Source organism: Pholcus phalangioides, unplaced genomic scaffold (assembly GCF_987345545.1).
Source record: "Pholcus phalangioides strain wild (caught in Gottingen) unplaced genomic scaffold, Ppha-v1.0 ptg000004l_1, whole genome shotgun sequence".
Lineage (NCBI taxonomy): Eukaryota > Metazoa > Arthropoda > Arachnida > Araneae > Pholcidae > Pholcus > Pholcus phalangioides.
The window spans coordinates 41650654-41668499 of record NW_028301597.1 but is presented as its reverse complement, the minus strand read 5'-3'; the positions used below and the strand labels follow the sequence as shown (position 1 = coordinate 41668499).

General features: G+C 37.6%; 1 protein-coding gene across 4 annotated transcripts in view; it reads left to right on the top strand.

The window, feature by feature from the left end:
• The window catches only part of LOC149087597 (putative polypeptide N-acetylgalactosaminyltransferase 9), a 120609-nt gene that overhangs the window by 75856 nt on the left and 26907 nt on the right, over positions 1–17846 (top strand). For all 4 annotated transcript variants that reach the window (XM_089231524.1, XM_089231525.1, XM_089231526.1 and 1 more), the window contains exon 2: positions 16026–16547. In XM_089231524.1, the coding sequence (XP_089087650.1) occupies positions 16066–16547 (482 nt within the window). In that variant the 5' untranslated portion in view covers positions 16026–16065. The remainder of the gene's footprint in view (positions 1–16025; positions 16548–17846) is intronic.

Here is a 17846-nt window from a genome sequence, read left to right as displayed (position 1 = left end):
TCAATGAAATATATATGATGCAATTGATATATCATTCAATGAAATTGTTGTGGGAACATTGAAATTACTCCGAAGGGAAAAAAAAAACTGGATTTATCTATGCCAACGCGCATTTTGATCCATCTGCTTTTGAAACTGATTCTTTCCTTATCTGGTTTCGCAACCAACCGCTACTTTCACACTGCAAAATCAATGACACATAGCTTTTTAATGTATATACATTTTCAATATTATTACTTCGCCTGCTGATAGATCTGCACAGAAACTAGAAATAAATGCCACAATCTGAAAATATAAAAAAATTATTCATCTGGTTTTGAAATTACGCGGCTCATTTCATTTAGTTTATAGAAGTTCAGTAAAGAAAACACATTTACTTTTCCATATTTAACATCAGATTTAATTGTTGGAATATTCCCCCAATCTGATAAAAACTAATTTAAAAATACATTCATTAAAGTGTCATTTTACCTCATGCAGAATATATAGTTATATCGATACATGTATTATTCCAGATACAAAGTAATACCTTTATTCGGTATCTACCGGAACACTCCTTCAGAAAACAAACGACATACCGTAGCTAAAGGCATAAAAGGAAAGTTATTTTTTCGCTTTCCCTTTCCCCATCCAATTCCCTTTGTTTCTATCTTATGTAAGTATTTTTATTTATTTTTTCGCACATAAAAACCCTTATTTTCTTTGCCATGATTCTTTACTCTGTGTTTTCCATTTCTTCGACGTTTTCTCTTTTCTTTCTTCCACCTGATCTCTCGTATTTGGAACATCATTGTGTGTTCACTTGTGGAACCCCACGGAGATGCTGCTCCATTGAACGGGACAGGATCAAAAAGGAAAAAAAAAAAAAAAATAGGAAGCATCTCTTCCTTTTTTTTTTTTCCTCCCCGGAATCGATATAAGAGGGATTTTATATCGATTAGGTAATTAAGGCGGGGAATATTGAGCAAGAAATTAAGCCTAAGCACTTTCGGACCAGTTTTATTGACTTTTTTACTAGCTATCGGGAAAAGCTTGTTTTCACACATTTTCCACTGAAATGGGTTTAAATTAACGTTCAATATATTTTTTTTTTACCTCCTTACGGTTATTTTATTTTCCCTTTTTACCCTTTTCGGCTCGTTTCGTCATATCTTCTTATCCTTTTTCGATAAGCAAACGCTTTACTTTTCTGGAGAAAAAATATATATTTTATCCTGAAATATATATATATATTTTTTTACCTTATTTGTGTGAAGATGGAAAGTGTTTTATGGGGTAGCTTTTCTTTTTAGTTTTGAGAAAGTTTTTTTTTTCTCCGTGTGGAATCGGCTCTATTTTTCTTACGCAAATGACTGGGCCATTGTTATCTAAGCGGGTTTTTAAATAGCTTTTAAAATATTTTTCTTGAATAATTTCAAAATAATATGTATAAATATAATCGTTTTTAATGGAAATTTAAATAATGGATATGGTATGAACTTATATGGATCTATTATGATTTTTTTCCCGAATTTTTCCTATTGTGCTATCCATAATTAAGACTCTGGTGGTGAAATGTTTTAAAACAGATTATAAATTTCGATTTGTGAAATGCATTTTCTATGAGAGATTGGTTGGTGTTATTTACTCTCCGTGTTTTTTTTTTCTTAGTTTGATTGCTTTTCAAATGCTTAGAAGTTGCCCCACCTTTAGGACTATAACCGTGTCCGGTTCCAATGTTTAGTAACATCCCGTATATTTGAGTGTATTATAAAGATTATCACTTTATAACGAGGACTGTCAACCTGCAGTAAAATCTCACGCATATACCTCTCATTTGGATTTTTTTTTTAATATTTAACAAATTCACCAATTAGACTAGTATTATGCATAACCGCAAGTAAAGGCGATAAAATTCAAGTACGTATTTATAAATTTTACGAACGACACTTGGTTATTATGCATAACCACCAGTAAAAGTTATAACTTTTTTTACAGTAACGCTTAAGTAATTATGCATATCCACACCGGTAAAAAAGTGATAAATTTATGAAACTTACGAAGACGATTAGCAAGTATGAAGCGGTTATTATGTACAATCACCGGGTTATCATATTTACCGTAACATATATAAAACTTTCCTTGAAGAAATGGTTGTACGAGAAATAAAATCGATTCAGAAAGCATGCGATTATCAGATCTCTAAGACTGAGCGAATATGCCTGGAAGGTAGTCATCTGCATGGACGAAGATGAAAGCAATGAATTCGGTCCGTATGAAATTCACTAGTTAAAGCCGTGAAAAAATTACTACTACGGCTACTTAACATGTTGGCTGCGCAAATAGTCGGAGACGTGCCTCCCGCTCTGTGCAAGTAAAACAAAATTTTCTTTTGTGAAATATTTAGATAGCAATAAAACTCAGATGTGCAAGCAAACATTTCAGAAAATTGAGAAATAATGAAAGAACATAATTTCGAACCATCTATACGTCAATTTATGAGTTTAATTATAGAAAAAAGTACGGGGGAACATCGGGAGGTTAGAAATGCCTCTGTGGGGCATGGTCTAAAAATGGTTACGAACCACTGATCTAGAGACTGCATGTAACAGATTCGTTAGAAATTCCCGAGATGAATTTTTATTAGATGCATTCACGGATAACCCTTAAATTATTTATTGGTTTAATGAAGAGAAGAAAAAGGTTATAGATTATATGGGAATTACACATAATCTCCAGTAAAAGTGATAAAACGCAGTGAAATTTAATCAAATTTTCTTTAGGCATAATCACCAACCATCTCGATAATTATTGGTGTATCACTTTTGCACAGTAATGGAAACCAATTGCGACCGAAGAAAAATATAGTGTCTTATAAACGAGGTTCTAGTGTATATGGTAGAACCTCCTCTATAGCGAACGCTCCCCGTTAGCGGACAAAATGTTTGGTCCCGTGGGTGTTTGTTATCGAGAAGTTTTACCGTAAGATAGTTGAATCAGAACAGAATTCCAAATATTTTCTTCAGATACTATTTGAGTCCGTCTCTCATTCAGCAACGTCTATGCTCGTTTACAACAAATATATCATTTGAAATCTCAAAATCGACCCAGCCCATCCTATAAAAAAAAAAACCACCAAGCAGTTGGAATTCAAAGAAGAACCGAAAAGGAAAAAAACGTCATTTCTTATATAATTTTTTTTCCATAGTTCTTTCATCTCCAGATGAAAGTTCGGAAAAAAACCGTCACAAGCAATGTGGAAACATTCCGTTCCCCTCTCTTAACTTGATCAAAAAAGCTGTCGTTTCTGATTTCGTTTCAGCAAATCTTACTGCCTGGAACCCACTCGAGATCGTGACAAGACAGAAAGAAAGGCCAGAAAAAAAAATCGGACATCCCTAGAGGCCAATTATATTCCGAAGACCTTTGATTTGATTGAAGCCTTTTTACTTTTGGGTTCCTGATTCTCCTGAAGTTATAAGAGCTTGGTGATGGCAATGGGGTTTCCTCATTCTTTCATCTTTTCTTCATTCCCCCTTTTTTTTTGTTCTTCTCCATTTTGGACAGACTGTGCAAGAAGCAAAAGAGGAATCGGGAAGGAACTTTCTTTAATGAGAACTGCTTCCAAGCTTTTGTCCTGCGCCAGGTCATCCTTTTGTAATCAGCTAAGTGCACACCCTTCACGCCGAACACTTGTCTTGCTTGCTTCTTTTTTTTTTTTTTTGGCTTTCAGAGATTACTATCTTTTCAGAGTTCGAACTATTCTCCCCTCCCCCCACCCTCTAATTTTTTTTCCTGAATTCCCCACATTTCTATTTTTTCTTTTACCTCTGATACCGGCAAGTCCTGGGAACATTTTTCGTTATTATCTAAGAACATACGGTCGAGATAAGTGATAAAATGCACTTGATTCAGGAAGATGGATAAAAGAAACTTTTGAGAATATCGGGAGAGGTTTCCTTTTTTTTTTTTCCTCCCTCCTCTGGAACCAAATCCAATTTTTTCCTCCCCATTCTCGTTGCTGGAAGAATGCCATTTGGTATAACTTCGAAGATCTTTTAGTATCATACGGTAGATATATATGTGTATTTCTTACCAAAAGTAGATTACGGGAATCTTAAAATAAAAAATATATCAATTTGTTTCGTGTATTTTTTTTTTCCTCCTCTTCCCCCCAGTTTCGATAAGTTTTCAATTTATTTTTTTAACCCCTCGTCGATCATTGCACAACGGAAGTTCTCTGGAACTCTATTAACGTTTTCTATAAGATATGCTTAATGGCTTCTTAAGTACGCGTAAGTATATTAGATAGAAAGGATATCGTTTATTTTCAATCTGTAACTGAGAGCATATTGCATAGCTATAAGTTGAACGTAGTTTGTATCAAATAAGGATTCTTATTTTGTGATTCTTAGTTGTGAGAGAAGAATAAAATGCCCCGGAATTGATGAAATCTGTTTTCGGCATTACTCCTGATGTTGACACCCGAGCTGGTGAAACGTCGGGGAAAACTCGTCGACCACGTCGGATAACTTATATTTGTAATGACTGTATTATATATTTTTTTTTCTGGTGGTCTTTGTTTTACTGTTTATATATACAGGGTGTGACAAAAAGGACTCTGATTTTAAAATGAAATAACTCAGGAACGGTGCTCGATAGAATAAAGCAAGTGATCTTTTGCAAGCGATCGTTGCAAAGACACATTCGATTCAAAATGTGACCCTGTCGCAGCACAGAGAGGGCGCAAATGAACAATGAACTTTTCAGACGCTCCCTCTGTAGTGTTTCAACGAAAATGGACACACATGACTCGGACGGAATCTTGAAGCTCGCTTAGTGCTGTAGGATTGCTTCCGGAAAACAGTGTCCTTCCATTTGAACCACAGAAAGTATTCGGAGGGGGATGAGATCGGGTTAGTTTGGAGGAAAATCCATGCCCGCTGCAATAAATGTGAAATATTCTATCTCCGAAGTATTCCTCAAGAAAGGCAAAAACCGTTATGGTACCGTGTAGTTTGGCTCCATCCTGAACTCTGATTCGTCGATCCTTCAACCCAGGCGACAAATTGCTCTAAAACTGCAACGTACCGTTCAGTAGTGATCGTTTGCGCCATCTCTGTGCTGCGCAGGCTGCACATTTGGAACCAATTGCGATGTGATCACAACTGCTTGCAAAGGACACTTTATAGCCTATTTCTCATACTCCGTAACACTGCTTCATTGTGCACTGTAGACAATGTTTGTAACTCATTTTGAAACTTCTATACAAAGTGATACAAATACAACACCACAACAGGCAAATTGCCCAACGAGGTGGCTGACTTAAGAACATCATGGATCCCCGAGCCCTTTTTTCACCCTACCTACGAGCCCTACCTACTACTGCTACACTACACATGCACCCCGCCCACAACCCCCCGCGGAACCCCCAACGAATCGGTACATGCGGGAATGTGCGTGTACGTGTAGTGAAACCTGACGTGAAGTTTTTTTTTGTTTCTCTGTAATGCTTGTTATGTGTAGTGCTGCCATCTGCCACCAGTTTTTCAAACTATGAGTGAAGTGTTATGATTGAATGATTTTTCGTTGTAGGGCTGTTGCTCTCTGTGGCGAGACTTTTTAACGGGGAGATCGGCTCGCATTTGCGCCTTGAAGTTGGGAACCACAGAAAACCAACTTCAGCCGACCACCACTGTGGGGTTCGAACCCGGATCCTCGCATCGCGAGTCCGTCACTATAACCACTCGACCACCACAGCGGCGAACTATAAAATGTGCGAACATCCCTGATTTTAAAATGAAAAAAGAGGCACTTCTTTGTAAGACACTTGAGACAAAGATGTCCAGTCTAATATGAACCAGTCATTTCTTCCCGGTTCTATCAAGGATTTTGCTAAAAAACGACGCAAATTAAGTTAAAATTGGCGGTCGCGATATTGCGTGACGTCATAAAGGCAATGTAATTGCGGATGAATGTTGTAATTAATTGTGACAAATTCCCTGGACGGATCATGCTGATCCCTTGGGAATACGTGAGCATCACGTTATTTAAAAAAAAAAATGTGGGGGAGGGGGGTCCGGAGCTGCTTTAGGGGGGTGTGCGACAGGCGTGGTCGCATCAGGCCCCGCACTTATAGTAATAATTCCTATCATGATGAATTCTGGAGTTTTCTGAATTTTCATCCATTTCTGTAATTATTTCTTTCATTTATTCTGATTATAAAATAATTTATTTCATTTATTCTGAATTTTCATCAGTTTCTGGTGAATTATTTATTCCTATGAATTTCATTTTCTGAATTTCCGATTCCCTTCTCCAACCGAATTCGGGACTAAAAGGGGGGGGGGGGTTGAAATTATCAAGACGTCTCGGGAGAAGCCATTATTTTTGCCCCGGGTCTGGTAAGGGCGGCTTTCCGGGGGTCGAATAAAGAGGTGAACGCGATATTTATTTGGCAAGGCAGTGCACAATGTTAAAGACACTAACGAATACGATACTTCATTGTATATATTATTGTGTTATTAAATTATCCTTATGATAGGAATCTATTATATCCTTGGTATTGGACGCGACGATTTCTTAGCATAACGCATATAATATAATATTCCTCCCGGATTTCTGGCCAGACGCCACAGCCAGAGCCGAACGGCCTGAATTCATCATCAGTCGTTGTTCGGAACCCCCTCCTATGCAGCCAACCGATTTAGTTAACGCCGAGCGCCGGAAATTCGCGATATTCTCCATGATTACAGCGTAGATACAATGCACCACCCTTATGGTTACTAATAAATAACGTTAGACCCAATGTCCAAAGTTATACTAATTTGACATCGCCACCAGCATTACCCTTCTAATCCTTATTTCGGGGGCGGCCTTTATTTGATACTTAAAGGTCATGTACGTGTTCGGGACCGTTTTTACGCCCTTTAAATAGCTCATCAATCTCAGAAAATAGAAATGAAGGGGGACATAATTTCCGAAAAGGAAAATAAAACCTCTTGCTAAGGGGCCGTTCAAGTATTACGTAAGCAAATTTTTAGCCATTTTTGAGCCCCTCCTCCCGTGTCAGCAAAATTTTGTCATCAGCTCTGAACCCTAACACATATTGGTGCGATCGTACGTGAGACGTTCACGGGGGTTTGTGCATAAGGCATAATTTTTTTTAAATTGAAATTTGGGAAGAAAATACCTTTTAGATGTTATCAATTTCAAAATTTGTCTCTTATAAATTCTTTGCGACCCACCCTCTAAGCCATATAATGATAAATCGCATAAAGGCCTTTGGCTCCCGGACCAAATATGGCCCTGGGGGGGTTATCTGATGCGGCCTGCCCTCCTCAAACCTAATTTTGTAAAAATGAACTAAGCGGCACATTTACAGATCGCTTAAGTGTCCCGTGCTACAATTCCAGAACATTTAAGTGATCCGTGACACATTTAGAGATCTCTTGAGGGGCATGAGGCATAGTTTTAGAGCACTTAAGCGGCCCCCAGTGCGGTTCTACATCACTCAAGTTACCCGCGGCACATTCTTAGATTATTTTAAGTGATCTGCGGCTTATAATTACGGATCACTTTAGTGATGCGTGGTACAGTTCCAGAGCACTTAAGCAGCCCGGACACATTTCCAGATCACTTGGATCCGTGAACATTTAGAAATCACTAAAGTGGCTCTGTAGGGCATTTATCAATTGGGGGGGGGGGGTGTGTTACTTCAAGTGCCCACAACTATCAGGACCACAAAAATCAGGAAATCGGAAACTGCCCCCCCCCCGCATCGATGCATACGTGATACTTGAATGGCTCCTGAACACTTCCAACAATAGGTTTCTTTTTCATGTTTTTGGTTCCGTTTTACTATTTAATTTGGCCGTCATTGGCAATGGTTCAGAGTCTCACTTGGCACATCGCAGCAACATTTTGATGATCGTCGATGATCCCAAAGATGTGTCAGATTTGAATTTATGGTTATGAGGATGTACAATCGATTTTAATTCTCTTCAATATTCTGGTCCAACTGACCTCAAACGTTAGTTAACAGTGTCAATGGGGCGAAACCGAAATGAATAAAAGTGTGGATTTGAACTGTATACCTTATGTACCACCAAGCCAATCGTTCAATGCCGGTCATTCGATTTCCTTTTCCGAGCTGGAATTACAGTAGAACCACTATTAAGCTGAGGGAATGAATCGGGTATTATAGACTGATCCATTAGCTGAATAAATGTTATTACATTTGGTGATGTGGTACATGGCTATTTCAGAGTAATATTTGGGGTATATTTATATCGGCGCGAGCCGCTGTGCAACGATGTGAGCATCGTGCTGGACTCAGATTATAGCCCCGTTGCGTCGAAGTGGTGGGCGGCTGAAGTTACTTTTCCAACATCGAGGCGCGAGTGGAAGCCGGTCCCCTCATTTGGAAAAGTGTCTCCGTAGAGAGCAGGTAGATATATGATGGCATAATCATATGCCATGGTCATGAAATGCCATAGTCCAAATGAAATGAAAATTCAAGCATCGTCATTTTGGAAAATTTAAGAAAGATTGCAGCTACAAAACGAAACAAGCACGACTCGAACAAAATGAATACATTTGAGGCTACACATATAAAACATTGTTTTTTTTATATACACTCAATACATATTCTGGCATGTACCGATTCGTTGGAAATTCGGCGCAGGAATGTGTTCGAGCTGCATGTGTGGTTGAGTATAGTAATTCACCTAAAACAAGTGTTTTCTCGGATGGGTGAAAAGCGGTGTAGCACTGAAAAGATTTTGTTTTTACGTCAATAAGGGTAAGAAGCGTTATATACCTCAGTTTTTGCAGTTCTTTCCCAACTTTCCTCCGGTTTTTAAATTCAAATTTGGCAAATTTAATCCATTTCAAATGAAATGAAAGTCCCTTATAGATACGTGGATTTTTTTCTCTCAGTACAGACAGGACAACAACTTTGTGATTACTTTTTAGACGGACACTTCTCAAAAGTCCAATTTTTATTTTGCTTTAACAAGTACACAATCCCTTGCAACATGAATGACGCATCTGAGTTCTACACGTTATATCAAATATTGCCGCGCCTCCACCGACGAATAGCACTTAATAGACGGATTCTGCGGAAAGCGGCCTCTGGCGGCTAGTCAACTGTTAAAAATTCAATGGACAGTTGATTATTTAACAATTTTCATTTTGATATTTACATAGCAAATATAATCCTTACACCTCAAATCCATTTCAATCCATGGGCCTGTGTTGACATTAGCGGTCATTGGCGAGTAAAAATCTGTGAACCAATGAACCCCTTACGACAGCAACAACCCATTCTTATTCAATACTTCGTATGATTTCTGAATACGTAATATTTTCTGCCACCCATCGTTGCGTGCTGGTGTTGTTCGGATGCAAGCAAACTCAACGGGAATAATGATCATAAAAAAAAAAAGAAACTCCACATTTGATTTCTGATGGTGTGTATGAGTTACGCCGCGCAGAATTTTTATGTCATGACAGCGTGTCCTAGCAGTTTGTAATATGTTAGCGAGCATCGACTCGAACGAAAACATCGAACTGATTTTTTTTTTCTTTCAACCTTAAGTATATACGTATATTCATTCAATCTCATTTCCGATTCTGTCTCGAGCTGATTTATGGGTTTTAGAAACGCAACGGGGTAAAGTCAAAACCCAGTCATTTCGGAAGGTGGCCATAAACATATCGTTTCCAGTTTCCCGTGACCGAATATCGCATCACGTACACGGACGCAAGCGGGTCCCGTGCACTTATGTCACGCTACGTCTTTTCTGTCACGACATGTGGTCGCTTTTTTTATATGTATTTATTTATTGCTTTATTTCTATGTACCACCACCCTCACACGGAAATTGTTTCACATTCACGGTTTGCGCAGATTTGTATGTCCCGACCGATTGCGGATAGCTACGAGACACGTGCATGTTTTCACAATTAGAGTAAATATTTGTATCGTATTGGAAGGTTCATAGAGAAATATCGGTTACAGAAATATCGAACCCAGGAACTCTTGCATACCGGGCAAGATGATTTTTCTTTCCGAGTTTACCTCATCATAATAACCAGAAAATGAAATGTTTCCGTGATATCTGAGGCTGAGAAAAAACCATTTATCTCTCTTATTGGCCCTGTTTGTTAGAAAGTAGCGTGGTTTCGTACAACTTATTAGTATGTGTATTCCAGGTCTAAGTCTTTATACAAACACTAACGCCGCAACAGGTAAAATGCCCACCGAGGTTGCCGAAAAATAATGCCCATAAATAATATGGATTCCAAATATAACCAAAATGCAGCAACCCAATATGAGAACATATATCAAGAAAGAAAAATATCATATTGGGTCATATATGAAAAATATATATCACTGCCATAAAAAAAATTGTCTTATCTAAGTATCTGTAGCTTTTCGACTTATCCCACATTTTTAAACCTGGCAGTTGTGTTAGAACACTTTGAATCTGTGTACATATATGTTTTGAATCTATATACCATTTTTTACAGTTGTGAATACCACAACAAAATTTGTTGCCCGCGGACTTTGATAAGTTCTAATTTGTCCCTCTATATTCATGAAAAGTCGAAGATCCCTGTGTTAGAGCATCATATAAGTATGAGGAATAGACACTATATAAGGAGCAGAGGAAACGCATACTAATAACACAGTAAGTCACTGGAAACAAATGAATACGGATTCATCTAGTCAAAAACACACAACCATATTATTACAATAATTTTTCTGACACAGTTACATCGTAAAACAATCATCTCTACGCATCGTCTATTAAACTATTCGTTATTGTTATTTTGTGCTACTTTTATGTCAGCAAATCACTCGCAACAAGTTTTTTTTTGTCGATTAAATGTATTCGTAATCATTTCCCATGACTAAAGGATTATCATTACATTTCTTTTTCTTTGCGTCGCTACATTATCTGACGATTCTACACTACTTTGTAATTGATTGTACTTATATTTCGCTTTTGCTGGCGAGCCAAATTCGTTTATTTTGCAAATAGTGGGGTGCCTGTATGGTGTAGCAGTAGTAGGTAGGGCCTCCAAAAAATGGCTCGGGGATCCATGATGTTCTTAAGTCAGCCACCTCGTTGGGCAGTTTGCCTGTTGTGGCGTTGTATTTGTATGTATTTGTAATATTGTAATACAATTCGATTCACAATGAAATTTATTTTCTACCCATTCGTGCATTTTTAGCAGTTTCTGCAATAATTGATATTTTACTGGAGTAACTTTTTGACGCATCGTATTTTTATTTAATGAAATATGGCCACCAAGGCCATACATTTCTGGTGATTATTATTTGTAATAATTTTGATTCTGCCTAAAATTGCTTTTTCGAGGCAATTAGCGATGTTCTGTCTTTAGGATAGTAATTTTCCCAAATTTTTTTAAGATAAACTATAGTCACTCTGGGTCGTGAAGGCCTATTTTTTTCCTGTGAACCCATAAGACTATTACTGGTATAAGTTAAATAATTTTGTCATAATTTTGATCCAGCCGATTTATCAAGTCCGTATTCAGAAACGTTGTCATATCTATAGGCTGTCCCATAAGTGTATGTCCCATTTGTAAAGTTAAATTCATGAAAATTGAAGCAAATGGTGCATTTGAATGCGATTTACAAAAAAGTTATTTTCACGAAAGGGAGATTTTTTTAGGTTAAAAGAATTTTAGTGTCAATATACGGTGCTAATCACATTCCCTATCGACGTGATTGAACCTGAAACTTTCTTCGACATCCGTGTCCAAAACATTCCAGTCGGTGATTGATAGGATTCCAGTCGTAATGATGTAAATGTGATAACCACAAGTGTCCTTCATGCCGCTATTCTAGCTAGTGTGCTAGGCGGGACGACACGAATGGTTTCATAATAACCATTACATGTAGTTTATATATTTTATATATATATTCATTTTCTTGAATATAAATATAACCAGCCAGAGCGAGTCAACAAAGACCGAAGCTGATCCTTAGCTAAGGCTCTCTCCAGACAATCCCTCATTTAAACCAATCCCACATTGCTCACCAAAATAGGTTTAGGACGAGACGACTCGACCTGGCAGTTATATATACGTATATAAATGTGTGTATTTCTCTTTCCTCTATTCAAGTTGTCCATGCATTTCATGTCCACAACACACGTGCGTACTCGTATTGTCGTATTCATGTTGCTCACCGAAGAAGGTGCTAAGCGAGATGCCACGGGTGCTCCCTAATTGTATATATTCCCCCACACAATACTTCTATTTTGTATATTTCCATTAAATCCGCCGGAGCGAGTGAACTCAACCCAATAAAACTGATGCTGGCTTCTAGTCGCAACTTATCAAACCCATTTGCCCACCAATAAGGTGTTAAGCGAGATGACTCGCTCCGATGGATATATATATATATATATATTATTTCACAATAAGATTCTCATTTCTTTTTCTTTTTGTATTCTGCGTATATAATATGACAAGTGTAAGATAACAGATGAGATGGCATGGGGGGGAGGGGCGCTCAAATGCTTTTAAAACATACCTCCACCTTAATATGTGTACATTCATCTTAACTAAACCCATCCCATCTCGTCTGTAATCACCACAAAATTTGTTAATCGCGACAGTACACAATTGTCCGGGGAAAATATGTTGTAAAAAAGTGTGTATGTTTTTGTTTTTTTGACACTAAATAAAGTGTTCCAGACTCTGCCACGAAGCTGGGCTGGAAGAGATCTCGACAACGGTATAAGTCCAGTGGCAAAGTTCTGGCATTCATTCATTCATTCAGTCGGTGATTCGTGGCTCAGGTAAAATAACTTCACCAATATTTCTTTATAGACCAATGTCAACAACTCATTGGAAACCTTATGCAAGCACCAGTAACAAGAAAATTCAGACGTTAGCTGTTGATCGTGGACCCTGCATTTTATAGGGCTCTGATTTGCATATTTCCAGCGATATGCTTTTGTGTACCGTCCTCTATGGACACAAATTTGAACTTTTTTTTTATGTACGAAAAATATTTCACTTTCGTGAGAATAACTTTTATGCAAACCGCATTCAAGTATAGTAACTCCTTCAATTTCTATGAAGTGTCTTATTTACGAATTTATTAGACACCCTGTACATTAAATCTTGTCTCCGGATTTGCCCTCATAAAAAGTTTCTCTCCGATTCCTAGATAACTTGAAAGAAAGCCGTGGATTCTAATGAAGTTATACGTCCTAAATATTTTCAAATCCATATTTAGCGTATGATTTCATAAGGGTAAAGGTCATAGGAAGACACAGAAAAGAAAAGGTTACCTTTTCTAGTTTTTCGCCATCGATTATTCAGTGACAAGGGCCTTTTGTAATGTTCTCGTCGTACGAAAGTCTGAACCAGAACTTCAATATAAGTTGTATTAATAGTATTGTATTGGTAGATGAATGGGGGAGGGGGAGAAAATGTGTGCGTGTACATGTGTAGCAGTTGTGGAAAGCACATACCTCATTCCCGTGGAAGTTCGAGCCTCGCGACAAAATACAGAACAACAAAGCCCCTGGGCCATTATTGATTTCCGATGCTTACGCCGGTGGTTTGGGTAGATTCACAGTCGACAAGGATTAATTGCCGCGGGTCCCTGGGTCGGAATCGATGAGAGAGAATGACACACACAAAACACTTTTTCGTCTTTTGTATCTGGACAGAGGCATACATCACGCGCTTTTGTTTTCTCCCAAGGAGCGAATTTTCTCTTTTCTTTCGGTCGAAAATGTATGAAAATTGAATGCTTACATTTTCGTAGGTGTATACATAAATCAACAGGACTGACTGTTTTACTTCGCCAGTGAAAATGATTTGTTTCGTTCGTCACCTTTTGCCCGGAGCTGAAATTACTGCGTGCGAGTTTCGTGAGCTTCTCTTGAGGCGAAAAGTCGATAAATAAAAATATTCTTTTTTTTTTCTTTGTCCCTTACGAATGAGTAAAGATCTCCATGATTAAGGGAATCGAGATGCATGAGTTAGTCAGAATATCGTGTGAGGTACATTAATTTTTGCGCGTGTGAGACAGGAAATCGCTCCTGAATGAAAAGTTTTCAGGTTGTGAGTTTCGTTTTTAATTTCAAGTTTGCGTAAGAGAAGAAGGTTTTTGTCCGAACATTTCTTAACGTTATTTTTGAATTCGTTTTTCATTTTTCGATGCGATGTAAACAAATTACTAATGCCCTCTACAGAAATTTCCGAATTCAATTTTCTTCAGAATGAACTCGCGAAATTAGATTTAAAAAAAAAAAATCATGGGATGTATGTGCAGTGGATTTTGACGCACGGTTACCTTAATAACACTTTCAACCTAGCGTACTAAAGGATATTCTGGGATTTAGTAGCTTTGTAACAGATCAGTACTCGTCCGAATCATGAACAGATGTACCAAAACCGGGCTGGACGATGTTTTGCCGGGCATAAACGGACGTAAAAATTCAAAAGGACATTTTTTTTTTTCAACCACTTGCCCGACGCAAGCATATGGAAAGTAACAAAAACATGAAACACTTTCATTTCTTTATTTTTTATTCATCGATGATGCAAGTGCCCCTTTACACATGCGCGGAAGTCCTCAGAAATGCTTTCTGCGGTGACTGTGATGCAAATGTGTAATCACCGTACTTTGATATATGTTCACGGTCCTAATAAGTTATCTCGATGCAGTAATAATCCTTCATGTACTACAACGGAACAAATTAAACTCGTTAACCGAAGTTCCGCTTTATCCTGATGGTATTCACGAAAGACGAGAAAATACTAGTTTATATTAAAAAAATATAAAAATATATTTTTCATGAACCTATCATAAAGTATATTAAGTATCCGAAGGGGATGAAAAAGGGATTGCAAAATTGTAAAATAATGTTATTGCAGTATTTCTACCCTACGCAAAAATATCCATAAAAAACAGATGGAGTTCTGCTGTCACTTATCAAGGTGGTGATAAACTATGCTATAATTTCTTAAGTGAAGTTTGTTGTGGACTTCAAACGAGAATGCAGCATGAAAACGAACAAAGTGTGTTATACTTTATATTGTCTGTATGGTACATACTGGTTCAAATTTCATGCCAAAATATCGGTTAATACGTTTTTTTCTATTAGCCGTTTATCATATTTTTTAAATATCAATATATATATATAGTAACCAGTATTTTCGCGCATAAAATTTACATCAGTATGCAGAAAAGCAATAGTAAAATATAGTTTCGGACCATATAGTGGTCATTGTTTTGTGCACATTGATTTTAGACCCAAAACCATTTAATTTTAAGAACTATAACAGCTTCTGTTTTACTCAATAAGTGGCAGCTTAAAGTTTTTCGTATTTATAATTCAAAGTACAAATATGAAATATATACTCGTGTGAAATATTGATTCGGGCATCTATTTCAAGATGCATACCCGGTCGGGCATGCAAATTTTCGGTGATTTGTCCAGCTCTGATACCAACCGCTCCAACTTGTGCAAGAGATTGCGTCGAGACGATCGCATAAACATAAGTCTACCTAGGGTTCTTATTGCCATTGTTATTAATCACGAAGAGAAATTGATCTTGTCGCACAAATTTCAAAATGGCCTCAAATCGGAAATAATATCATTTTCTGAAGAATTATTATTATTTAATAATTCGTTATCCGAATCATTCTATTTGCGGCAATGGCGATTGACTGCGCGAACGCTGTGTGTACCACAGAATGTGATATCCTTGATAATATGCTGTGTCAAAGATAGGAAGTAAACGCTATTCGGAAACGACTGTAATTTGTTGATGATGGCCGGAATTAATCCTTGTTTGGATAAAACGAACACAGAGTGGGAGGAAAAGCATTAAAAATAAACACTCGCGATACTGAACATATTTTGCCTGCTTGTTGAAATTATTTACCCAGAGTATGAATGCTTCATCAATACTCAATTTATTTTTGACCTCAATTTTGTATGTGCGGTCACTTTTATAAAAACAAACGTTTTTTCTTTCCAGGTTAGCTTAAAATTGAAGTCTTCCAAGTGTTTTCATCAGGATGTTGTTATCCTTACCGAGGCGACGCTCCCTGCTCCTGAAAGCGCTGCTCCTCGTACCTCTCACGTGGTTTGCCTTGTCCATGTTATTCACTTACAACGAGAGGCTGCAAATGGAAAAAGTGGAACAACAACAACAAAACGATCCTAAGGAACCCCAGCTAGAAGTTGCCCTCAACGCTGCTGCTGTCGCTGCCGTCCAGGCAGCTGGTAAGGAAGGCGTCGCCGCTGGTCGGCAGCCCCGACAGTCGCACGAAGACAGCAACCGAATTCTCAACCAACTTGATCAAGAACAGGCAGCTGTGCTGCAGCCACCGAGAAACAATGACGGGCCCGGTGAGATGGGTAAAGGCTACAAGTTGGGCAATCTCACCGAGGAACAGCAGAGGTTAGTGAAGCAAGGGTTTGAGAAGAACGCTTTCAACCAGTATATCAGCGACCTCATATCGTTGCACAGGAGTTTGCCTGACGTGCGACCGAAAGGGTGAGTAAACTGAGTATTGGAGTAATAATTAGTAAATATGAGTATTAGAGCTGTTCAGACATCTGGATTCCCACTATCACTTATCCTGAAGCAATATCTATGCTGCTTTCAAAATTATCCTTAAGGGGTTGGTGCACGCAAGCTTTCCAAAAACTTTTTTTTTTCAATTCTCTTTCTCTGTAAAATTTTCCGAGCTCAAATTTTTGTTTTACTTGATAAAGATGTATTCTCAAGTAATTTAATATATAAATCACTGCTAGGCATTATACAGGGTGTCTTGTGAGTGCTAATGCGGCCTCAATCTCATCAACCGTCTGTCGCAGATTTGTAGTTTCAATTTAGAAAATGTTCTCAAAAGCGTTCAAAAATTACCGTGTACCAGTTTTGAGAGATTTTAATGCAGAGTGTAACAAAGTAAAAATAATCTAAATTTTTATACTGTTCCCTTGTTCTTCAACTTTCGATTGGAAAGTTGTTGCCCCGTTTCTCCGGACGCCAAGGGGAAGAAAATCAATGTTTCTGAGTGCAATTAGTTGAGGTATTCAAATAGTGGAGGAAAGTTGGGAAAGGGCAGCATAAATGGGAGAAAGGTTCGTTAGTTTTTGTTGTTCTTTCAGAACCTTTCCCCGGTTTTTGAATTTAAATATATTAACGAATATTGGACTTGGAAGCATAGATTTTTTTCTGTTAGCCTCAGCAGAGGCAGCAATAAATTTATAATTGTCAGTTATAGCACAAGACGACCGTATAGAAATTAAATTTTTTTTTTAAGTACTTTTTTTTTTTCAAATACCTCACTTGTTAAAATGTCTTGAAACTTTGCTCTGGGAGTTTCTCTCAGCACTGGTGTTACATGATGGTGCACAATCTCCAATTCGTTGTCCAATGCGGCCACCAAGTCGCACAGACCCTCAGAACACATTTGCTTTATAATACTACCAGCAGTGTCACAATAGATTTTTGCGGGGTCAAAATTGTGATAATACGGTATAACCCGCATGATACTTTTTTTATCGTCATTCTTATCTGTATATATCGATTGATTTCTCTATAGATTATTATTATTTCAGATGATTTGTCTTCGAAATGACTTAAAATATTCGCATATTTTGTACCGTAATTTTTTTTGTTTTAAAAAAATTTGCATGTTATTAAAGGAAAAAAACCAGGAACTGTGAGATCCTAAAATCCCTCGTCAAATTGTATTAAAATATCCACAGAATTTGAGGAAAAACATTAAGGTGTCTAAAGTGAGAGAATATTTAAATGTTGCTTGAAACTCTTTCACAGCCGGTTTTT